Here is a 25,678-nt window from a genome sequence, read left to right as displayed (position 1 = left end):
GGGCTCAGCGCTCATTGGCGCTTCATGAACGATTGGAGCGGTTAGGGAGGCTGCATCAGAGACACCAGGACCCCTTAGTATATGAGCAACTTGTTAAGGTACGGGCGGAGCTTTCTTTACTACAGACGGAGGAGTATGAGTTTTTGAGGATCCGCTTGAGGCAAACGGTTTATGAGTATAATAATACACCTGGGTCTCGTCTGGCTAGGTTAATTAAACTGAGACAGGCGAGAGCGGCAATCACGACAATACGAGATGCGGGGGGGATGATGCATCGTACTGACTCGGCTATTAGGTTGGTTTTCCTTAAATTTTATTCTGATTTGTATGGGACTTCGCAGGGTAGAGATCCCATGGCTACTGAGAGGTACCTCTCGCAGTTGCGGCTGCCTCGACTTTCCGACGAGGATAGGGAGTTGCTTAATGAGCCTATTGAGTTAGGAGAAGTCATGGGAGTCATTGCTAATTTGAAGTTGGGGAAATCGCCCGGCCTGGATGGGTATACTAATCAGTTTTATAAACTATTTCGCGAGGTTCTAGCTCCGTTGTTGGTTCGGGTTGCAAATGGGGTGCGGGAAGGTTCCCCGTTGCCCTCCACTATGGGGGAGGCCGGGATTTCGATCTTGCTTAAGCCTAACAGAGATCCGCTGGGGTGTGGGTCATATCGGCCGATTTCGTTGCTGAATACTGATGCAAAAATTCTAGCTAAAGTTTTAGCTCTTCGTCTGGGCCGGGTACTGCCTTCTTTGGTGCATTTGGATCAATCTGGTTTTGTTCAAAAACGACAAGTTTGTGATAATATTAGACGCACGTTACACCTTATGTGGGCTGCACAGAGGACATCTGCTAAAGTTGCCTTATTGGCGATTGATGCCGAGAAGGCTTTTGATCAGGTTGATTGGGAATTTTTATGGCAGGTGATGACACGGATGGGGTTGGGAGCTTTCTTTTTGACCTGGGTGCAGGCCTTTTATGCTGCTCCAAGAGCCACAGTGTGTATTAATGGGGTTTATAGTGACTTTTTTTCCATAGGGAGAGGCACCCGACAGGGTTGCCCTTTGTCTCCTCTGTTGTTTGCTCTCTCTATGGAACCTTTGGCCACTCGTATTCGGGAACATGGTGACTTATTGGGGGTGACGGTGGGGGATATTGAACATCGGTTGGCACTCTTTGCTGATGATGTGTTATTGTATGTCCGGGATCCGGAGGACTCGCTACCGATTTTAGTTGATCTTTTTTTGGAGTACGGGCAGGTTTCGGGATTTACGGTAAATATGGATAAATCTGAATTGTTGAGTGTAACCTTAGGGGTGGAGGATCAACGTCGGTTAGCTGATCGGTTTCCTTTTCGCTGGGCACCTGGGGTTATTCGCTATCTGGGGATCCGTATACCTACTGATTTATCCCAATTGTATACAGCTAACTATGCAAGGATTATTCACCAAGTTCGAACTGATATTCAACGCTGGAATGGGTTTTGGTTGTCTTGGTGGGGCCGCATTGCAGTTTTAAAAATGAATGTCTTACCCCGTTTGCTCTTTCTCTTTCAAACACTGCCGGTTGCAGTCCCATATTTGGTGCTGAAACAGTTACATGGTTTGTTTTTTCGTTTTATTTGGCAGGGGAAACCTCCTCGTATTTCTAGAGCTGCTTTGTGGGCGGCCAGGGATAGAGGGGGGCGTGCGGTGCCAAATTTGTTGTGGTACTACCGGGCTGCTCAGCTGCGGCTCTTATTAGATTGGGAGATCGCTGATTTTAAGTTGGCGGTGCGCCTGGAACAGCATTTTGTGGGACGCCCCTGTTTGAAACATTGGCTTTGGTCTTCCTCGATGGGTATTAGGAAATTGGCTGTTCCAGGGAACCCGTTTTTGGAACATCTTTTGAAAATGTGGTGTGTTACTAGAAGGCGCTGGGGGGCTGGGGTAGTCCCATCGATTCCTGGTGCGATGCGGGAGGAGCCAATGTTCCCGGCCGGTGGGGAAAGCTCTGTTTTTGTGCGGTGGGCACGATTGGGGTTATATACCTTTCGCGATGTGCTTCAGAAGGGGGTCCTGGTGTCTTTTGAAACCTTCCGGATTAGTGCTGCCTTGCCCGAGGGAGATTTTCTGGCCTATTCTCAGATACGTCATTTTCTTAATTCTCAGAAGTGGGATAGGGGGCCCATTCAATCTCTCGACCCTTTTGCTCACATGTGGGTCACTCTTAGGAACATGCCTAAACCCATCTCTGTTCTTTACCAATATATACGGGGCTCCTTTTCTTTTCCGGCTCTCTATCAGCGGGCTTGGGAGGTGGACTTGCACTGTACTTTTTCTGATGTGGAGTGGTCTAGAATTCACCTGGAAGTGGGCAAGGCCTCCTCTTGTGCACTTATTAAGGAAAATGCCTATAAAGTAGTCCTCCGCTGGTACTATACGCCTGCCCGTCTCCAGCGCATGTTTCCCACTGTTTCTGCATTGTGTTGGAGATGTGGGCTGGATAAGGGGACCTTTTTGCATATATGGTGGGACTGTCCAGTTTTGAAGCCCTTTTGGAGGAAAGTAGTGGAATGTTTATCACACTTGTTACAGATTTTATTGCCTTTTTCTCCTCAGGGATGTTTATTAGGCCTTTACAATGTTAGTCTATATTCCTGGCAAACCAAGCTCCGGCGCTGGGGTTTGGCGGCCGCTAAATGCTTGATTGCAGCTCATTGGAAACAGGGTCTGGCACCTACTCATTTGGATTGGACTTTAAAGCTTCAGTTTATTTCTCAAATGGAACTGTCTATTGCAAAACGTCATGGGTACTTTTATACTTACACCCGGACTTGGACACGAATATTAGAAAAAATCGAATCTTTACATTGAGCTTCTTTCTGGGGGGGGGGGGGGGGATTGTGCTTGAGGGGGACGTACCTGAAGAAACAACAGGGGGTCCCTCCTGAAGGGTGCTGATGCTGGAGGGGTGGGGGGGGGTACTGTGGAGTTCTGGTTACTGATAAATATTGGGGGCTTGTTACTACTGTTGGGAGCTATTTTTGATATTTGTACTGATGGAGGAGCATTCTGTGTATTGGTGTGTTTATTAGGTGCTTGCTTCACATTTGTTGTCCCTGACATTTATATTCTGGTTTGTATATTTTCACACTACAAAACTTTTAATAAACATTTATTGATTAAAAAAAAAGAAATCTGGGCAGGACCATCATACGTACCACCTCCATTCTGCCCATCCAGGAAAAGTACAGAGGGTCCCATCTATCAAGATCCCTTCGCAATGTCTCTCCCAAAGGGAGATAGTTAAGGCGGAACAGGGTATCCCACTCCACCCCAAGCCATATCCCCAGGTATTTAATAGGGCCCGTCACCCAACGGAAGGGTACCCCCTTTTGCAGTTCCAGAGCCTCCGCCGCTGGTACCGAAATATTCAAGATCTCCGTCTTAGACAAATTAGCTTTAAAGCCCGAAATCCGCCCATAATCTCGCATCAAATCCCGCAAAGCCAACAGCGACCTCTCCGACCCCTCCACTATGGCCAAGATATCATCCGCAAAAAGGGACAGTTTATGTTCACCCCCCTGCACCTGCACCCCCTTCACAAGCCGAGACAGACGGATGCTTTGAGCCAGAGGCTCAATCACCAAAGCAAACAGCAGAGGAAAGAGCGGGCACCCCTGTCTCGTCCCTCGATGTAATTCAAAGGGCTTGGAATAGACCCCATTAACTTTGACACAAGCCATCGGGTTATGGTATAGCGTAAGAATCCAAGAAATGAAACGCGACCCAAATCCCATCTGGCGTAGCACCGCCTCCATAAACGTCCAATCTACCCGGTCGAACGCCTTTTCGGCATCCACCGCAACCGCCACCCAAGGAGACCCTGATCTACGGGCCGCCCACACCAAGTTCAGCACCCGCCTAATACCATCAGCCGCCTGACGCCCCCCAATGAACCCCACCTGATCCGGGTGGATCAGGTCCGGCATATGGGTCGCCATCCTATCGGCCAGAATGCGGGCCAGGATTTTAGTATCAATTCCTAATAGAGAGATAGGTCGATAGCTGCCACACAAAGACAGATCTTTCCCTGGCTTAGGGAGTATCGTAATCCCTGCCAAGCGCATATAGAAAGGCAAGCGCTCTCCCTCTTTCAGGGAATTAAATAATCTAGTTAATAAGGGTGCAACCAAGGGAGAAAGTTTCTTATAGAACAGCCCAGTAAACCCGTCCAGTCCGGGGGACTTACCCGGCTTCAAATGTCTAATAACTTGTAACACCTCCTCCACCGTGATATCCCCCTCCAGCCCCAGTGCATCCTAGCTAGATAGGGTAGGCAACCCCAGATCCCTCAAATAGGCTTGGCTCTCCACCTCCGAGCCCTTAAGCTCTGGGGTATAAAGCTCCTGGTAAAACTCCCGAAACCGCCGTTGTATGCCTACATCGTCAGTAAGTACCTTGCCATCTCGCTCCTTAATAGCCAAAATATTACTCCTAGACTGCTGCAATTTGACCCTATGAGCCAAAAGCTTACTAGCCCGATTTCCCGATTCAAAATATTTTAGCTTCAACTTCTCAAGATTAAACTTAATCACCTCATCTTCCAACTTCCCAAGGGCCATTCGGGTTTCCTGAAGCCGAAGCCTCAACTGCGGGCCCCCCTGTCCCCTCTTATGTTGATCCACCAAAGTGCGGAGCGTCTCCCGGAGCTGCAGTTCCTCCTGCTGCCGGGACTTTTTCTTATAGGCTGCTATAGAGATCAATTCCCCCCTTAACACCCCTTTTAAACTTTCCCAGATCGTCATGGGGGAGAACTGATCCACCTTATTAAACTCTAGGAAATCATAAATCCCCGTTTCCAACTTTTGCACTATTTTCGGATCTCCCAGCAGGGCATCGTTCAATCTCCAATACGTATCTCCCCCCCGAGGTCCTCCCCATTTCAGATCCACCCAGAGCGGGGCATGGTCTGACCATCCTATGGTATCAATCTTGGTATCTATCACTTTACCCCCCCACCCTTTATCCACACATACCATATCAATGCGAGTGTATACCTCATGTACAGGGGAATAGAAAGTGTAGTCCCGACCCATCCAATGTTGAACCCGCCACCCATCCTCCACATTAAGGACTTCCAGAAATCTCTCCAGACATTTTCTATCCTTCTTAAGTCTATCACCCCCCTTGCCCGTGGAGTCCCATTCTGGGTTAAGAACCAAATTAAAATCCCCCACCACCACCACCGGCCCCACCTTAACCGACAAGATCTTAGACAGGAGGAGGTCAAAAAAGGGACCCTGTTGAGAGTTAGGTGCATACAAATTAACCAACGTTACCCGAGTTCCATCAACAGTACCAGTCCAGATAAGCCACCTCCCTCCTTCATCCCTCCATTCCCTATCTGGGACCACCCGCAACTTGTGGGAGAACAAAATCCCCACCCCCGCCTTTTTCCGCTCCACCCTATTGGAAGCCCAAACCCTCACGGGATACTCCCGAAACTGTACAAGCTTTTCCCCAGCCTTTATAAAATGAGTTTCTTGAACAAAACATATATCAAAACGTAGGCGCTTAACTTCTTTCAACAACAGTTGCCGTTTACGTGGCATGTTAAGCCCCTTAACATTCAAACTGCCCAATCTAAGTACATTATCCCCCCCCATCCCCAGCTAAAGACATCACACCCATCACCCCTGCACCTCCCCCCACCTTCTCTCTTCGTAACCCAGTCCCCCCCCTCCCCGTCCCTCCCTCCCTCCCTCCTCCCCCTTCCTCCCCAACTCTCCCCACCCCCCTCCCCACCTAACCCACACTCCCATTCTCCCCACTCCCTCCAAGACTTCAAGTGACTTCACCACCCCCCCATGTCTCCTTTGTGATACCTCCCGTCCCCACATCCACACCTCATACGCACCATGACCCCCCACCAAGCAATCCCCAGACCCTCACCCATACATGCCCAGTCACACTCCCAGAGTCAACACTATATCAGCATCAAGGTCCAGGACCCAGCAGCGGTTAATCTCGACCGCCCTCAGCCAGCCACTCAGGTGTCCGGGGCCGCAGCTGCACTCAGCTCGGCTGCTTCTCCGTCCTGTCGAGCGCTTTGCCTTCCTCTCCGTCTCTGGGGCACCGCTTTCCACTGATACCGCTCCAACTTCTGCGCCGTCACTTTGCTCAGAACAGAATCTCCCATTTTCACCAGACCCTCCTTCAGAAGCAACGCCTGCAGCTCCGCCACGGTCGTCACCCGCTTATGCACTCCATTAAAAGTAACCAATAGACCAAACGGGAACAGCCAGCGATATCTCAAGTTGTTCTGCTTCAACACCTCCAGCAACGGGCGAAACTCCCTCCTTTTCTGCAAAGTGATGCTCGAGAGATCCTGAAATATCTCCACTTTCAAATTCTTCCAAGTGATAACGCCCAAGTCTCTAGCTTTCTTCACCAGACGATCCTTATCAGGGAAATGGTGGATGTAGGCAATAATATCTCTCGGGTAATCCCCATTCTTCGGACCCAGGGTTCGGTGCGCCCTGTCCACTCTCAGGCCCCCAGAAGTGTTATCAGGGGCTCCACCATCAGCCAGCAGGAACCGGCTGAGCTCCTGCACCACAGCCGCAGCGTCCCCATACTCAGCTGTTTCCGGAACTCCCCGGATCCGAACATTGTTCCGTCGGGACCTATTTTCCAGGTCCTCCACTTGGGCACAGCAGTCTAGAAGATCTTTTTGGACTGCCTTCACCTGAGTTGTGAGTCCCTGAACCGATTCTTCTTGCTCTCCCAAGCGCTTTTCAGTGTCCTCCACTCTGCCCAGCAAGTCTGCAAAGTCCTGCCTTATCTCTTTTATGGCCTCTTTTATTTTGCCTTTTACAGCCGCCACCTCCTCTTTAATTTCCGTAGCCCACAGTTTCAGGTCGGCTTTTGTAACAGCCGCCGCCGACCCTGCTCGCCGTAGCCTCGGGGAAGCACCGCGCTCTGATTCATCTTCCGACGCGCTGTCTCCCGACTCGTGCGCGTACAAGCCCGAGGTCCCGCGCACGTGGCGGAGGCCTCCCTGCTCACCTCCACGCTCCGACGATCTGCCGGGCTCCACTCGCTTTTTCGACGGCATCCCTCAAGCGCCCCGGGCTTCCCCCACACTCTTCCGACCTCGGGCACTCTGAATTCAGCGTCCCGCAACGGGAAAGTAATGCACTCTAGAGGGGAGAGTCAGAGCAAAGTCCCTAACCCTCCATCTTGGATCGTGACGTCACCGGAAGTCCACGCAGTTATTTCTTACACAGTTATTTCTTAGGTTTTTAATTTTAGAATCAAAATGTAGCGCTAGGTCTTTCGCAGAGGGTAGCTTCGTGTTGTGCACAGGTATGGTGTAGCAAGTGGTGTCAAATAGATTTGTGATTAGGTTGAACAACTCTTTTGTGTTGATTCCTTGTGAACCATTGCAGGATAGGTTGATTTTGGTGGAGTAGAACACTTTACGTTTGTCTTTTATCAGTTGTTTGTAGGTTTTTATGTTGGTTCTCCATTTGTTGCAGTCTGCCAGTTCTTCCGTTTTTTTCCAAATTCTTTCTAGTCGCCTAGTTAGTTGTTTCGTTTTTAGTAGTTCGGTGTCGAACCATTTGTTGTATTTGTTTGCATTGCTTTTGCTTTTATGTATAGGGGCAATTTTATCTAAAATGGATGTGCTGGTTGTCATCCAGTGGTCCCAGAAATCTACTCCTTCCTCTATCTCTGTCTGCAGTTTGTATTGTGACCAGTATTCTTCTGGATTAATATAACCTCTTGTGTGATGTTCTTTTTCCATTATCGTACATGTTTTGGATTTTCAGTGTGACCAGATTAATTTAAAATAATAAGTGAAGTGGTCAGACCAGATGTCATGACACCAGGTGCCTTCAGGCAGAGAGATGATTGGGTCAAGGATTTCCTTTGTGGACATGGCAACCAAATCTAAATGATGGCCTTTTTTGTGAGTTTGTGTGGGTATGGGGAGGTTGTAGTTGAGTAGAGATAGAAAGTTTTTAAGCTCTTTTGTGTCTGTATTGTTTTCTTCGTCCAGGTGTATGTTTATGTCCCCTGCAATGATGTTGTAGTTAGGGCCAATTGAATTGTGTAGGACGAATTCGCAGAAATCTTCTTTGGCTTTGGGCCAGCTTTTTGGCGGGACATAGAATAGTGTACAGGATAAGGATTCTTCTAGTTAGATGTTATTGATTTTGCAGGCTAGGATTTCTAGGTGGTCGGTCATTTTGGAATCCAGAAGTTCGAACTCGAATCCTTCTTTAAGAATAATTGATAGTCCTCCTCCTTTTTTGCCTGTGCGGTTTAACGTAAGGATTTTGAAATTTTCTGGTAGAAGATCAATTATTATTGGATCATCTTCAGACAGTAACCAAGTTTCGGTTAGAAAAAGGCAGGATATTTGCTTGCTAATGATCCAGTCATTAATTAGGAATGCCTTATTTCTAACAGATTTGGTATTAAGATATGCACAGGGGATAGAAGTGGATGTGGTAATTTCTGTAGAGGTGGTGGTTCTGATGGCTTTTAGTTCTCTTGTTCTTTTTTTAAGGGTACGCTGATGTGTTTTTTTATTTGAGATAACATTAATATGATTTATTGTGTCTTCCTGTGGGTTAGTGATGTGCATGATGGATAGAGCTGGGTAGTGGATAGATTGCAATTGTGGGAAAAGAGAGTTAACGTCTTTGATGCTACCGCTTATCAGGTAGATCAATAAGATCGGCAGGAGATTCATGATTGTAGGGTAGAGTGATTCTTCCTGATGCAGAGATTGTATTTGTTTCCCTAGAATTCTTGCTTTATGGTTTGTAAGGTTGATAGGGGAATGAAATGGTTTGTTAGGAAGACCCTAGGATTATTGATTTAGATTGGGTGGCTGTTAGGCGGGTTGAAATGGTTCTTTAAAATGACCCAGGAGGATATAGATCTCGAGAAGTCCTAGCCGGATGATCTTGGTGGATGTAGTTCTTAAGAGGGCCTGGTAGTGGCGTACCTAGGGTATGTGGCACCCGGGGCCCATAATTTTTTGACACACCCCCCCCATGTAAAAAAATATTTTTTGTAATAACCATGAAAATGAATAAATGGTCATATCCCCTATCCCCTACCCTCTTCAACCTCTACACTGCTTCTCTAGGAACACATCTGGACAATCTAGGCATAACCACCTATAGTTATGCCGATGACATCACCATCCTCATCCCATACGATCATTCTAAACCTACCATGACAGACAAACTTCACCAAACACTTGAAACAGTCACAACCTGGATGAAAAACCACAAACTTAAACTCAACCAAGACAAAACCAAATTCATCCTTCTCGAAAATGACAAGGTCCAAACCACAATCAACCTAGATATAAACGCAATCAAATACCCCATCCAAACCACCATAAAACTGCTTGGCATGACCATAGACAGACGCGGCACTATGCAACCGCAAATAAATAAAACAATTCAGAAATCATTCGCAATCATGAGAAATCTGAGACAAGTCCGAAAATTCTTTGAAAGAACACAATTCCAACTTATAGTGCAATCCCTAATACTAGGTATATTGGACTACTGCAACATCCTCTTCCTTCCTTGCCCTGCAACGACGATTAGACAACTCCAAACAATCCAAAATACAGCTTTGAGACTCATCTATTCATTGAGAAAACATGATCACATCACGGAAGCCTTCATCAACTCACATTGGCTTCCAATCCAAGAAAGAATCCAATTCAAATTCTACTGCATATTATTTAAAACCCTACACGGAGACAGCCCATCATACTTGAACAATCGCCTCATCCAAGCACCCACTACCAGACACAGAAAAACGCACTCCCCATTCATACCCCCCCCAATCAAGGAAGTCAAAAGAACAAAACTACACGACGGCCTCCTAGCCACTCGAGCCGCAAGACTGGACAACCAGATCTCCAACCTTCTGATGACCACCCCAGACTATAGGACGTTCAGAAAGGAAATAAAAACCATACTTTTCAAGAAATTCCTGAAGCAGCAATAACATCACGACCTCTTAGCAACTCTAAAACTGACATTAGACCTACCCATTACCGCACTAATAATAACAAAAGAACCTCCACTGCGACCACCTATTAATTCTTTTACAAACCACCTCACCCACAACAACACGTTAAATGTTTATAAGATCTACAACTTACCTCTCTAGCTAATCATTGTAACTCTACTTTTTTAATTAACCTTTTGTAATCCGCCTTGAACCGCAAGGTAATGGCGGAATAGAAATCCCTAATGTAATGTAATGTAATAATAGAAACAGGCAGTGAAAATTTTCTTTTATTGAACCTCATATATGTAACCATTATTCCAAACATACCATAACATAACATAAATTATGTCTGAATTGTCATGACATCAGAAGTACATATGGAGTAGTTGCAGGTGATGCTTGGGACAGTTCTGATTGTGTTAGTTCGGTTTTATGTGTTTTTTGAATAGAAGGGTTTTTATTTCTTTTTTGAAGGTTTTGTAGTTTGTGGTCGAGGTCAATAGGTTGTAGAGTTGGGGGTCGAGTGTTGCAGCTCGAATGGCTAGGAGGTTGTCGAACTGTTTTTTTCTTTTGACGTTTTTGGTTGGAGGGTGTGTGAATGGTGCGTGAGTTCTCCTATGTCTGGTTGAGGTGGATTGAATTATTTAGCTGAAGAAATTAGTTAATCCCCCCCCCCCATTCCACACACATTAATTTTCTTCCAATTTTGTTCCCATTATAAAAAACACTGATAAGTTCTCAGAAAAAAAATAAATTAAAATAAGAAGTGAAAACAAAGGCCCCTACAGATGAGAACATAACATAAGAATAGCCTAACTGGGTCAGACCAATGGTCCATCATGCCCAGTAACCCATTCTCATGGAAGCCAATCCAGGTCACTAGTACCTGGTCAAAACCCAAAGAGTAGCAACATTCCATGCTACCGATCCAGGGCAAGCAGATGTTTCCCCCATGTCTTAATAACAGACCATGGACTTTTCCTCCAGGAATTTGTCCAAACCTTTCTTAAAACCAGCTACGCTATCTGCTTTTACCATAACTTCTGGCCACTTCATTTTTAAGCTGAGATCTTTCCTTCCAAACAGAGACTTTGCTAGATGTCAAATACAGCACAAGGTAACTTCACACGGACTTAGCTGTGCAGGAAATGTGAATCTCCTCATACACCCACTATATGGTGCAAAAATGCAAAGGTCTGGTTTTTTCTTTCGATCACTACATAGACTAATGCCACACAAGCAGCGCTATTACAAACATATTCTGTAGGTCAGTGCTAAGGTTAACAAAGTTTCCTTCCTTGGACCAGAAGGAGATACTGACAAACCACTGGAAGAGATCCCAAAACAACTACCCAGGAACAACACCCAAAGACCCACTCAGTGTGTGAACCAGTTGAGTGAAGTGGACTAACTGGGGGGTGGAAATGGGCCCGGAGTTTGCTCAGCAGAATTTCCCAGATCACCTCTTCCTCTCAACACATTGACACGCTGCCACCACCACCACCACTAGGAACACCTCACCGGGTAGGCCAGCAATGTTATAAACTTTATAAAACACATTATTATATTTTCTTATAAAGCACATATTTTAACTGAACTCTCTGACATCCTCAGCCTTGCCATTCACAAAAATAGAAGGAAGAAAAGTTCCCATTTCCTGCTGTCTCATGTCCCCGGCCTATACAATATTTTTCTTCTGCAGAGTGCAGACCCTTCAAAAATCTGACCAAATCCTCATTTCACTTGCATTATAAAGTACTGAGGATGCCATCTCTCCCCAATCCCAGGTCCTAAAGTCTAAGACAGTAGCGCAAACTAGTGCTGCCAGATTCAGGAAAAAAAAAATTCGATTCGATTCAGTCTATTGAATTGGTTTATCGATTCGATTTTCCTGCCCAATTGGGTGTTTTTTTCAAACATCCTGGTGTGTTTATTTTATAGCTTTTTCACCCCCCTTTGGCTTCTCCCAAACCACACTGGTGCTGTGGTGTAAATAAAATAAAGAAACAAAAAGGACTTTTCCTCTCTCTGTTAAATCCTAGCTCACGTTTGCGGTCTAACACCAGCTCTGGCAGGATACACATTTCAAATCTGACATATTGTAATCACAAAACAGAAAATAAAATTAGTTTTTCTACCTTTTTGTTGTCTGGTTATTTTTCAAATCTTGTTGGTCCAAGGCTCTGGTTGTCTTCTGATAACTTGCTTGCCAGGGTCTCCTTCTTTCTTCTTTCTCCGTGCTAACCATCCATCTGCCATCTCTGTCCTCCCCTTCCGTTTCCCTTCCCTCCCCCGGATGTCTGGCATCTTTCCTTTTTTTGTCTCCCTCCACAGATCCACCTTTTCTTAACTACCCTTTCATTCAGCAGCTCTCCCTCCTTCCCCACCACCCCAGGGTCCACCATCTCTCCCTTTCTTTTCCCAACTACCCTCCTAATCAGTATCTCTTTCTCCCCCTCCACACCATCCCTTGTGTCCAATTTCTCTCCCTTTCTGTTCCTTCCCTCCCTAAAACCCATGTCCATCACCTCTCTCTCTCTTTCTCCTCTATTTTCAGACCCATTATTTCTTCCCACCCAAAGTCTGGCATATGCACGTCTCTTTGAACCCCTCCCCCTTCCCTCCGTGTACTTCTACACCAGGGCCCCCCCTCCCCTGAAGGCCTGTCCCCCCCTTGAAGGCCTGCCTGCCTGCTCCCCTTGAAGGCCTGCCCCCCTCGAAGGCCTGTCCCCCCCTTGAAGGCCTGCACCCCCCCGAAGGCCTGCATCCCCCCAAAGGCCTACACCCCCCTCGAAGGCCTGTCCCCCCTTGAAGGCCTGCCTGCCTGTTCTCCTTGAATGCCTGACCCCCTGAAGGCCTTTCCCCCCTTGAAGGCCTGCACCCCCCCGAAGGCCTGCACCCCCCAAAGGCCTACACCCCCCTCGAAGGCCTGCCCCCCCTTGAAGGCCTGCCTGCCTGTTCCCCTTGAAGGCCTGCCCCCCCCTGAAGGCCTGTGCCCTCCCTTGAAGGCCTGTCACCCCCCCCCAAAGGCCTGCCTGTCCCCCTGAAGGCCTGTCTCCCCCCCTTCACAAGGTCTGCCTTCCCGCCCCCCCCTGAAGGCCTGCCCCCCTTGAAGACCTGCACCCCCCCCCGAAGACCTACACCCCCCTCGAAGGCCTGTGCCCCCCTTGAAGGCCTGTGCCCTCCCTTGAAGGCCTGTCACCCCCCCCAAAGGCCTGCCTGTCCCCCTGAAGGCCTGTCTCCCCCCCTTCACAAGGTCTGCCTTCCCGCCCCACCCTGAAGGCCTGCTGCCCCCCCCCCACTACCTCGAAGGACCGCTCGGCCCCACCACCACCACCACGAAGCACTGCTCATTCCCCCGGCCTCCCCGCTTCACTTCCCTGGGGAAACAATCTACAGCAAGATCGTACGATGCCAACGATCTTTGCTTGCTTTGGCTGTTTCCTCCGCCGCGATCCTGCCCCTCCTCTGACGTCAGAGGGGGGGGGCGGGACCGTTGCAGAGGAAACAGCCGAAGCAGGCAAAGAACGCTGGCATTGCGATCTTGCTGCAGGCTGTTTACAGACGCGACACCCGGCGCTGGGGGAGGGGGGAACCGGACCGGACCGCGAGCACCCCCTCAGGGCTTGGCACCCGGGGCGGACCGCCCCCCACGCCCCCCCCTTGGTACGCCACTGGGACCTGGTACAAGCAGCTAATAATTGCACACGCATTTAATAGCTACACATACGACTAACTTATACAACTAACTCATGCAGCTGACCCATGCGACTAATTAAAGCAATTAACACATGCTACTAGCCCATGCGATTAACTAATTGCATATGCGTCTAACAGTTACACATGCGACTAACAGTTATGTAATTGCACACGCATCTAATAGCTACACATGCGACTAAAGCACAGTTACTTACCGTAACAGGTGTTATCCAGGGACAGCAGGCATATATTCTCACATGTGGGTGACGTCATCTACGGAGCCCCGGCGCGGACAGCTTTTCAAGCAAACTTGATTGAAGTTTCAAGTTTGCACACTGCACCACGCATGTGCATGCCTTCTCGCCCACTAGAGGGCGCATCCCACCTCGTGGTCCTCAGTTCCATACCTAGCAAGGAAGCCATCCCCGGGGAGGCGGGCGGGTTGTGAGAATATATGCCTGCTGTCCCTGGATAACACCTGTTACGGTAAGTAACTGTGCTTTATCCCAGGACAAGCAGGCATGATATTCTCACATGTGGGTGACCTCCAAGCTAACCAAAACAGGGCAGGTGGGAGGATGGCAATTTAGGAAAACAGATTTTGCAATACTGACTGGCCAAACCGGCCGTCACTCCTGGATAGAGTGTCCAGACAGTAATGAGAGGTGAATGTATGAACCGAAGACCAAGTGGCAGCCTTACATATTTCCTCCATCGGAGTGGATCGGAGAAAGGCTATCGAAGCTGCCATTGCTCGGACCTTGTGCCCCGTGACTCGACCCGGGGGAGGAAGGCCAGCCTGAGCGTAGCAAAAGGAAATGCAAGCGGCCAACCAGTTAGACAGAGTGCGCTTGGAAACTGGATGCCCTAATCGATTGGGATCGAAGGACAAAAACAATTGAGGAACCTTCCGATGAGACCTGGTGCGTTGAAGATAATATGCCAACGCCCTCTTACAGTCAAGCGTGTGAAGCGCCGTCTCGCCAGGATGGGAGTGGGGCTTCGGGAAGAACACAGGAAGGACAATGGACTGATTGATGTGGAAGTCAGAAACAACTTTAGGTAAAAACTTAGGATGGGTGCGGAGAACCACCTTGTCGTGATGAAAGACAGTGAAAGGAGGGTCCGCAACCAAGGCTTGCAACTCCCCAATCCGCCTGGCGGAGGTGAGGGCAATCAGAAACACCACCTTCCAAGTCAGAAATTTCAAGAGGGACTTGTTGAGTGGCTCAAAAGGGGGTTTCATCAGTTGAGCCAGAACTACATTCAGGTTCCACACGACAGACGGAGGCTTAAGAGGGGGGCAAACCCTGAGTAGCCCTTTCATGAAGCGTGTCACCAAGGGGTGGAGTGACAGGGGGCGTCCCTCCAGAGGTTGGTGGAAAGCAGAAATCGCACTGAGATGAACCCGCACCGAAGTGGTTTTCAAGCCGGAGCGCGACAAATGAAATAAATATTCTAAAACCGAGGATACCGGAACTGATACCGGATCCAGGTGAAAAGACGAACACCAGGTGGAAAACCTGGTCCATTTCTGCGCATAGCAAAGCCTCGTCGAGATCTTGCGGGAGGCTTCCAACACCTCCTTCACCGATTGAGACAGGTCCGGAGGAGTCAGGGAACAAGAAACCAGGCTGTCAGGTGCAATGACTGCAGATTGGGATGTAACATGGATCCTTGACTCTGAGATAGCAGAGAAGGAGAGACAGGCAGGGGAAGAGGCTCCCTGGCACTGAGCTGGAGCAGCAGGGAGAACCAGTGCTGACGCGGCCACCGAGGTGCTATGAGAATCATCGTGGCCGTGGACGATTTTAGGTGTACCAACGTTCGCATGATCAGAGGGAACGGAGGGAATGCATACAGGAACCTCCCTTCCCAGTCGAGTAGGAAGGCATCCGCTTCCAGACGGTCCTGCGAGTACATCCGAGAACAATATAGTGGTAGTTTGTGTGTCTCCGGAGAGGCAAACAGATCCACCTGTGGCGTTCCCCAGCGAGCGAAAACCTCGCGTAGAACTGCTGAGTGTAGAGTCCACTCGTGCGGTTGCAGAAGTCGACTCAGTTTGTCCGCCAGGCAATTCCGTTCTCCTTGGATGTAGACCGCCCGGAGGAAGATGTTCCGGGAGGCCGCCCACTCCCAGAGGCGAAGAGCTTCGGAGCAGAGGGGCCATGACCCCGTTCCTCCCTGCTTGTTCACATAATACATTGCCACCTGATTGTCCGTGCGGACGAGGACCACCTGGTCCTGCAATATGTGAACGAAGGCTCGAAGTGCTAGGAAGATGGCCCGCAGCTCTAGCACGTTGATATGACACTGCCGGTCTTCTGCCGACCACAGGCCCTGCGTGCGAAGACCGTCGAGGTGGGCTCCCCACGCGTACTCCGAGGAGTCCGTGGTCAGGACCTTGCGAAAAGGCGGAGTGCGGAACAATAGCCCCATGGACAGATTTGAAGAGTCTGTCCACCAACGCAGCGATTTCCGCAAGGGCGGAGTCACCGAAATGAGGCGAGACACCGGGTCGCACTCCTGACGCCACTGGGACGCGAGGGTCCACTGAGGGATCCTCAGATGTAGCCTCGCAAACGGCGTGACATGTACCGTCGAGGCCATATGGCCCAGCAGCATCATCATGCGCTTGGCCGACACCTTCGACAGTTGAGAGACCTGGTGGCTCATCCGTACCAAGGCTTCCAACCGCTGGGTCGGCAGGTAGGAGCGTAGGCGCACCGTGTCCAGCACCGCACCTATGAATTGAAGAGACTGCGACGGCCTCAACTGAGACTTTGGAAAGTTTATCTCGAACCCGAGAGTTTGCAGGAAGGCAATAGACTGTCGGGTCGCTGAGATAACCCCCTCCCTGGTCGGGGCTTTGATGAGCCAATCGTCCAGGTAAGGGAACACGTGGAGTCCACGCGACCTGAGGGCTGCTGCAACCACCACCATGCACTTCGTGAATACTCGTGGGGACGCGGCCAGGCCGAAGGGCAGTACCCTGTACTGGAGGTGGAGGTCCCCCACCTGGAATCGTAAGAATCTTCGACAGGCGGGGTGCACCGGAACATGGGTGTATGCTTCCTTCAGGTCGAGGGAGCACATCCAGTCCCCTTCCTCCAAGAGGGGATACAGAACCGGGAGAGATAGCATTCGAAACTTCTCCCGGGCCAGGAATTTGTTGAGCTTCCTGAGGTCCAGTATGGGGCGCAGGTCCCCGGTCTTTTTTGGGACCAAAAAGTAGCGGGAGTAAAATCCCGTACCCCACTGGTCCTTGGGGACCGGCTCGACCGCCCGAAGCTTCAAGAGGGCTTTGGCTTCGGTTATAAGGGTCGGTAGCTGCGAACGGTTGTAGGGGACTAAACTTGGGGGACTGTCCGGCGGCGAGGACACAAAGTTGAGCGAGTAGCCCTCGGAGACGATCCGGAGCACCCAAGCGTCTGAGGTAATCCCGGTCCATGCCTCCCGGAAGGACCGAAGACGGCCCCCGATAGGAAGGGGTTCCTGTGAAAGTGCGGAGGGGAACCCGCCCCGTCCGCTCAGCCCGTCAAAAGGAAGGCGCTGGCTTAGAAGGGCCCTGCGCCGGGGCTTGGGGTTGTCCCCCTCTGCCTCGCTGAGACGGACGTCTCGGAGGCGGTCTCGAGAAAGCCGGGGTCGACTTCTGAGGGTATCGGCGCGGCGGAGGCCGAAAGGGTTTCTGCGGCGGGGGCCTAGGTTTGGGGCGGACCAGGGATGCTAGAGAGCGTTCCTGTTCCGACAAGCGCTTGGTCGCCGCATCCAATGACTCGTCGAATAACTCGGACCCCACACAAGGCAAGTCTGCCAGGCGTTCCTGCAGGTTTGGGTCCATGTCGAGGGTGCGAAGCCAGGCCAAGCGGCGCATGGCCACCGCGAGGGCCGACACCCTCGAAACCAGCTCAAAGGTGTCGTACACTGCATGGAATAGGTACAACCGCAATTGAGACAGGTTGGACATAAACTTGTCGAATCCTGCTCTTTGGGAGTCCGGTAACGAGTTTCGATATTGAGGAAGGTCCTTCACCATACCACGCAAATAGGAGGAAAAGGTGAAGGCGTAATTTAGAACCCTGGTGGCCATCAGGGAATTTGAATAGAGGCGACGGCCAAACTTGTCCAGGGTCCGCCCCTCCCTGCCTGGTGGAACCGCCGCAGAAATCCGTGAGGGCTGTGATTTTTTAAGAGCAGACTCCACCAGAAGAGACTGGTGTGAGAGCTGCGCCTTATCGAACCCTTTAGGGGGAATCGTCCTATACTTCGATTCCATTTTTGAAGGCACAGACATGACTGTAAGGGGGTTTGACAAGTTCTTCAGCCAGGTTTGCAGAAGGACACTGTTGAGAGGGAGTCTAGGCACCTCCCTAGGAAGAGTGGGGAGGTCCTGTTCCTCCAAAAATTCTTTGGAATACCGAGAGCCTACCATCAGGTCAATCCCCAGGGCTTGGGCCATGTCCTGAACGAAGGATGAAAATGAGGACGGCCTAGCCTGCGGAGAGGGGGTTCTCGACCGCCCCACCGAGGAGAGGGGGGAGGCCTCATGGGAATAATGAGGATCCCTAACCGATCCCGAATCCCAGGATCCCCTCTCGAGGGCCCTCGAGGGGGAAGGGGAAGTTATCCTCCTCGCAGAACCCTTGGGTGAGGACCCCGGGGTTCGTGGGACACTCTCCCGTTTCCCCGGCGAGGCGGCCCGGGAAGACTTCCCATGGGGTGAGCGGAGGAGCCTCGGGTTGTCGAGGCGCAACTCCGACACCTGCAGCGCCTCGCCCCCGAACGACGAGGAACGGTCGCGCCGAGGCGAGCCTCGGGGCCGCTTAGACTTCCTCGATCGACGCCCCGTCCGAGGTCGCGTCGAGGGCGAGGCGTGTCTGGAAGACCCGGAGGAAGAGGAGGAAAGACGGCGCACTCTGCGCAACTTTTCTTTGGGCCTTACACTCCGCTCAGGGGGTTCCCCCGAGGTCGAGGTCCGGGGCGGGGCCGAGACCGAGGTGAACGGGGCCACAGTACCCGAGACCGGGGTCGCCGAGGCCGGGGCTCCCGAGGGAGCCGAGGCCGGGGCCTCCGAGACCGAAGGCGCCCAGGCCGAGGTCAAGGCCGCCGGAACCGCAGCACGCTGCAACACTTCCAGGGCTCCCGACAGCTCCGATGAGATCAGAGCTCGGAGGAGATCCTGGAAGGCCGGAATCCCCACGAAGGTGGGGAGTTCCGAGTCCGGGGCACACTCCCTGGAGGGCGACCTCGGTCTCGAGTATTCCCTCGGGGTGTGCGGAGTCGAGGTCCGATGCGGGGCCGGGGTCGACCCACCCGCCTTGGCCTGACTCGAGGATGGCTTCTTTGCTGAAGGGGATGGAACAGAGGACTTACCCGAAGCTTGCTTCACTGACGACGCCTTCGAGGAAGAGGGCCGAGGCGAGACCGAGGCTCCCGAGGACGCCGAGGCCGAGGTCAAGGCCGGGGCCGAAGCCGAGGCCGACGTCGAGGCCTTAGGCGGCGCGTCGACGGCGAACAATTCGGCCATTCTTGCCTTACGGCGACGGAGGGCCCTGTTTTGGAAGGTAGCACAGCGATCACACGAGTCTGTCGGATGTTCGGGCCCAAGACAGACAATGCACCACCGGTGAGGGTCAGTGATGGAAAGCAACCTCTCACACCGGCTGCACTTTTTGAATCCCGTAACAGGACGGGACATCCACGAAGAAAAAGAAGAAGGCCGGGAACGTACCGACGTCCCGCGGCCACGGCTTCCGGGAGCCCCCGGAGCCCGACGAAAAACGAAAGACTTTTTTTTTTTTTTTTTTTTGAAAAGAAACGAAAGGAAAAACAGCACCGCGAACTAATTCGAAGGGAAAAACAAACTAAACGCGGCAGCTAGAAGGCAAAAACACTGGAGCTCAGATCCACAGGGCTTTCTTGCTCCGCGGAAAAATTTGAACTGAGGACCACGAGGTGGGATGCGCCCTCTAGTGGGCAAGAAGGCATGCACATGCGTGGTGCAGTGTGCAAACTTGAAACTTCAATCAAGTTTGCTTGAAAAGCTGTCCGCGCCGGGGCTCCGTAGATGACGTCACCCACATGTGAGAATATCATGCCTGCTTGTCCTGGGATAACTTATACAACTAACTCATGCAACTGACCCATGCGACTAATTAAAGCAATTAACATATGCTATTAGCACATGCGATTAACAGTTATACATTCAGTTAACAGTTATAGTATACATACGTCTGACAGTTACAGATGGTCCTTTAAAGTTTAAACTGTTTGAGATTCAGGGGAGATTCGCTGGGTTTGGAGAAATGCCGGGGTTCTCCTGATGTCTGTGGCGGTCGGAAGGCTTCTCTGCGGCCGCTTCCCGAAGGTGCACGATAAAGGCGTGCTTTCGTCTGATTGTTGCCCATATAAGGGATAAGGGTAAACCTGTGTCAGGTTAATATGTGACAAGGGTCTTGTGACAAGATGCTAGCATTTTCCTTTACTTAGAATGGCTGCATGGCAAGAAGGGAGAGGAATGGGAATAATTAATAATTCTTTCACAGGGGCTTATAATTCTTACTCAGGGCCTAGATCCGTACACAGGGCCTAGATCAGTGTGCCGACCTGGCCTGGTTCAGAAAACTACCTGTGTGCTGACCTTGCCTGTGTTCTTTTGCCCTGGATCAGAACTTATCAGACCTCCAACCCTACAGGACCCCAAGCACAAGTTTAAGAACTTCTGTTATAACGTATGTGAGAGCTACATGGTCTTGTGTGTGTGTATATCTATATATATAAAATCGGAGGTATGTATGTGTGTGTGTGTGTATGTGCCGCGATCACGCAAAAACGGCTTGACCGATTTGAACGAAACATGGTATGCATATCCCTCACTACCTGGGGTGATATGTTCTGGGGGTCACGCGGCCCACCTGCACACGTGGGCAGAGCTACAAACAGAAAATCACATTTCACCCATTCATGTCAATGGAAAAAATGTAAAAAGCTGCCATTCTCACAGTAATTCAAAAACGACTTGACCTATTTGAACGTAACTTGGTATGCAGATCCCTCACTACCTGGGGTGATATGTTCTGGGGGTCTCGCGGCCCGCCTGCACACGTGGGCGGAGCTACAAACATAAAATCAGATTTCACCCATTCATGTCATTGGAAAAAATGTAAAAAGCTGCCATTCTCACAGTAATTCCAACTATAAAACACTTTCTATGACACTATAACCACTAGGGACATCGTTTCTATTCTACCACGGACACCATACATATAGAGTTTGTATGTTCTAACTGTGTTTGTAACTGTTTCCTTCATGCACCCCAGTTCATAATGTTATTACATTGCATGAGTACTCACATATGCTGAACTAGGAACACAGGTTCCATTCTGAACCGGGAAAAAACTGCATGGAGTTTCTTTTCAACCTGAGTTTCCACATATTGAGTTGTTTAAATCAATACTGAAACTTTTGGATGCCACTTATTCCAACAGATCTTCCTTTTCAGTTTACGAGATTGCAAATTCCAGTGAGACTTGCATTCTCTATCACAATCAACAAATCATAGGGACAGACTATTACATACTGTGGAGTGGATTTAAGATCCCCCTGTTTTTCCCATGGACAACTCTATGTTGCTTGCTCAAGGGTGGGTTCACCCAAGAATTTATATGTTCTTGCTCCTGGAGGTGAAACTAAAAATGTTGTTTATAATCAAGTTTTGTGTTAGTTGTATTGTATTCATTTTGTCAAATATTTCACATTATAATTTGAATATTGTACTTTTTATAAAGCGGTTAAAAAATAATTTCATTCACCACTATAAAGTATCTTTATTTGAATCCATTTACAGTGTTATTGCTATAATTAAATACCCGTGCAACGCCGGGCCATCAGCTAGTATATGATATAAAGATATCCACTGTATAATCCTGCCAAACTTCAGCCTCAGATATGGAATTTATCTTTAAAATAAGGAACACATAAATAAAAATTATTACTACAATTTATCATTTGTATAGCGCTGAAAGGCATAAGCAATACTGAGCAATTAACCCCAGAAATCACATACCTCACTTTAGGTTCCTGTAGTTTTTGGACTGTAGAACATGAAAAACATTGTGATTAAAAATTACACAGTCCCACACACACACACTTACACTTTTTTTTTAATATGGATCTGATAAATCATGTATTTGTTTTTCCCTCAGATACAATGGATTTCTCTGGGATGTCATTAATTAAGCTAAAGAAAGAAGAAATGGAAACACAGGTACCTACACACTTGACTGAGTCACAGATTGGTAAATTGGGCACTGTTTGTTTCTTTTTTGCTCTATAAGACGCACCTACCTATAGAGGAGGAAAAACCAAGCAAAAAATTCTGAACCAAATAGTGTACCTTGTCCCACCTCCCTGTCCTGTACCCTGTCCCCCCCTCTGATGGTCTAGTGGTAGGCCAGGACAGGGCAGGCAGGCCTAGTGGCAGGCAGGCAGGGTCTCCCCCACTGTACCTTTTTTTAAAATTCCAGCGGTCCAGCGCTGTATCGGCAGGAGCTTTCCGCACACCTGCCCCTCCCTCCGAGTCCTCATCTCTTGCGGCAGAGCGGCGCACAAGGCAAGTGCGAGCTTTTCACGCTCATGCCTGTTCCTGTGCCGCTTCCTGAATGGCTGCCATTATTTCTCACGAGTAAGCCAAAGGAATGAGAATTGGGGGGGAGTGTAATAGGATATCTGTATAAATTTACAAAAGCCCCCGACATGTGAAGCAATAAGGGTATTGCTGTTTATTTCTTACAAGCCAACTATCATCATGTTTCTCTCCCTGGCAATCCAGTGTAAAAGCTATGTTGAGAGAGAGAAGCAAAGTTCTAGTTTCATTTGGTTTGCAGCCAAGCCTATAGAGCAGGCTGGCTACCAAGAGACTTCAAGCATCCAGCAACTACAGCACTCTGTTCAACATTTCCAAAATGGTTTAAATTGCCTGGAAATTGTTTTGTGTGGGAGGATCTCATTCTTGGATGGTAGATGAAACTGTGGCGGAGAAACTTTTTCTCTGAGTTGGCTTCCTCTTGTTCGTGGTTAGTGGGCAGAATCAGAATTTGGGTTCTAGCCTGCTCTTAATTGCTGGTAATGATATGTTGTATCATGGCTGGTTTGCTTTGCTTTTATTCTAGGTGAAACCCTTGTAGTTCTGATTTGCCCAAAGGATTTCTTTGTGAGCATACCTCGGCTGAATGAGGCAGCCTTACATGCAACACCTGTTGAGGAGGTTCTTCTGTTTTGTCCATATGAATAGATTTGTTTGTACTTGCATATTGATAAATGCATGAACAAGAGCTGGAAACAAATGTCATCAAGGTAGTGGGGAAGTCAGGCCTTGCTACCTGAAGGCATGTAGGAATATAAGACTTTTTGTGCTACAGGAAGCCAATGCCATGGCACCAAAAAGATGAAAAAGAACCTGCAACAACTCCATTTTCAGTGTTCTGTTAGTGACAACCTGCTGGTGGCAGAACTAAAAAGGAGCTTGTTGCAGAGAACGGGATAGAAAACAAATTAAATGAATAAATAAAATTTTCTGCAGGCTTCTGCAGGGTACCCAGCCCCCAGCAGCAGAAGAAGAAAAAAGTGGGCCCCCTGCTGCAAAATAAAGGACAAAGTGGTGGGGGTGGGTGTAAGAGGGAGGGAGGGAAGACAGAAGTGGACAAATGGGTGTGAGAGGTTGAAGTGGTGGGTGGGAAAGGTGAAAACAAAAAGGGGAGACAACACAAGCAGGACTGGGACTGCTGGGGGCAGCAGAGAGTACATAACGGGTAGGAGAAAAATGTTAAATGTCTTCAGCCAGTAAAACACATGCCTACATCCTACCAAGAGACTTTTTAGTATGTCTTCCTACGTACCCAAGTCTGCTAAAGAAGGCTAGGAAATGCACCATTACATCACTCTCTAGGTGTGCGTTTTTAAACGTCTAATAAATTAGAAATTATTTCAAGATCACCTCTCCCTGTTCAGAGTTCAGTTTTATACTTCCAAGTAGTTCATCTCTGGCACTTATGTGGGCATGACACCCTCTACTTGCTCCTTTAGAAGGTGGTGATGTCCCTTCTATTGGTAATCAGAATATTTGTTTGTAGGTGAAGGTGCTGGAGCTGGAGAATAAACTTGAGAATGAACGAATGCGCCTGGGAGAGCTGAGGAAGAAGCATTATGCTTTGGCTGGGGTGTACGAAGACCTGGAGGAGGTAGTGAAACCAGCCCCTCTGCCACGGGCTGGCATCTTGAAGAAGCCACAGCTTGCTCAGAAGCCTATCGTTCCACCAAAGCAGGACTCCAAGGTATTGCTGCACAGGGGAGAAGAAGAGGCGACAGAACTGAATAGTTCAAAGGTGGCTTATTGTGGAATGCTACAAACCAGTCAGGCTTTTAGGATACTGTTAATAAATATGCACGCATTTCATGTATATTAAAACCTGACTGGTTTGTGGTCCTCCAAGATTTGCAGCTTGACACCTCTGGAATAGTTGGTGTGGATCGGCAGCCTGGTTAGGCTGTCAATTTCTTTGTTTTCTGTATTTCACCAGGATATTTGACTCTGATTACCTTAAATCAAAATGGTTGCATAATTCAGCTTATCTGCACTGCACTGTAGGGCCTGATAACCACCTCCTGTTCATTTTACTTTGTTTGGGAGAGCAAAAGGCTTTTTTACCCAGAGGGTGGGGGACACATGGAACGCGCTTCCGGAGGATGTGATAGGCCAGAGCACATTACAGGGGTTCAAGGAAGGTTTGGATAGGTTCCTAAAAGATAAGGGGATTGAGGGGTACAGATAGAACTAGAGGTAGGTTATAGAAATGATCAGAAACCACTTAACAGGTCACAGACCTGATGGGCCGCCGCGGGAGCGGACCGCTGGGCGCGATGGACCTCTGGTCTGACCCAGTGAAGGCAACTTCTTATGTTCTTCTTATGTTCTTAAGGATTGCAATTTCAACCAATAAAGGGAGAATGGAAGAGATATCAAATTCAACTTGCCCCTTTTTTCATCTGTAGCTCAAGGCGTTACAGTGAGATTCAGAGGTATTTTCCTGCTCCTTGAGGACTTATAATCTAAGTTTGTACCTGAAGCAATGGAAGGTTAAGTGACTCCCCAAGATCACGAGGAGCAGCAGTGAAACTTGAACACTGGATTCCCTGGTTCTCAGTTCACTGCTCTAACCATAAGTCTGCTCCTTTGTGTTTAAGGCAGTGTCCTGCAAACTTTTTAAAACCACAGACGTTGATGCGATGACATCATGCACATGTCTGATGTCATCACATTGACGTCCACACATGCGTGGAGGTCCTCCAGATGGGACCCTGAGTCTGCAATTACTACACCGGTGGGGGGTGCTGTAGGTGAGGTGCCAGCTGACTGCCTACAGGATGTTCCTCTCGCTGCATGTCCTGTAAGCTGTCAGCTGGCGCCTTTTCTCCTTGGCAGCATCTCGCAGCACACCCAGAATCATGCCATGGCACACAGTTTGTGATACATTGGTTTAGAGCAGTGGTTCCCAACCCTGTCCTGGAGGAACACCAGGCCAATTGGGTTTTCAGGCTAGCCCTAATGAATATGCATGAAGCAAATTTGCATGCCTATCACTTCCATCATATGCAAATCTCTCTCATGCATATTCATTAGGGCTAGCCTGAAAACCCGATTGGCCTGGTGTTCCTCCAGGACAGGGTTGGGAATCACTGGTTTAGAGTATCTTTAATATTTTGACCCTACCAGAACATTAGGAAATAAGCTTGAATTTGTGGAAAGCATTCAGTTCAGATGTTTCAGCATGCCGTGAGGCTGTTCTATAATCTTGTAACATCTTGATATCTGCATACCAGATAATGCCAATGTTTGTCATGGATCTAAGATGACAGAGCCAGCATTCAAGCCTCAGCTCGTGACTGTACAG

The 25,678-nt window shown here is 49.1% G+C and overlaps 1 protein-coding gene across 1 annotated transcript in view; it reads left to right on the top strand.

Annotated features, from left to right (window-relative positions):
• Positions 1–25,678, top strand: part of HIP1R (huntingtin interacting protein 1 related) — a 243,591-nt gene that overhangs the window by 214,792 nt on the left and 3,121 nt on the right. Inside the window, exons 30-31 of the mRNA XM_033955047.1 lie at positions 21,935–21,996; positions 23,861–24,061. Coding sequence (XP_033810938.1) covers positions 21,935–21,996; positions 23,861–24,061 — 263 coding nt within the window. The remainder of the gene's footprint in view (positions 1–21,934; positions 21,997–23,860; positions 24,062–25,678) is intronic.

Source organism: Geotrypetes seraphini, chromosome 8, assembly GCF_902459505.1.
Source record: "Geotrypetes seraphini chromosome 8, aGeoSer1.1, whole genome shotgun sequence".
In the NCBI taxonomy this organism is placed as follows: domain Eukaryota; kingdom Metazoa; phylum Chordata; class Amphibia; order Gymnophiona; family Dermophiidae; genus Geotrypetes; species Geotrypetes seraphini.
The sequence above is the reverse complement of the archived record's forward strand: the minus strand, read 5'-3'. Positions and strand labels throughout refer to the sequence as shown.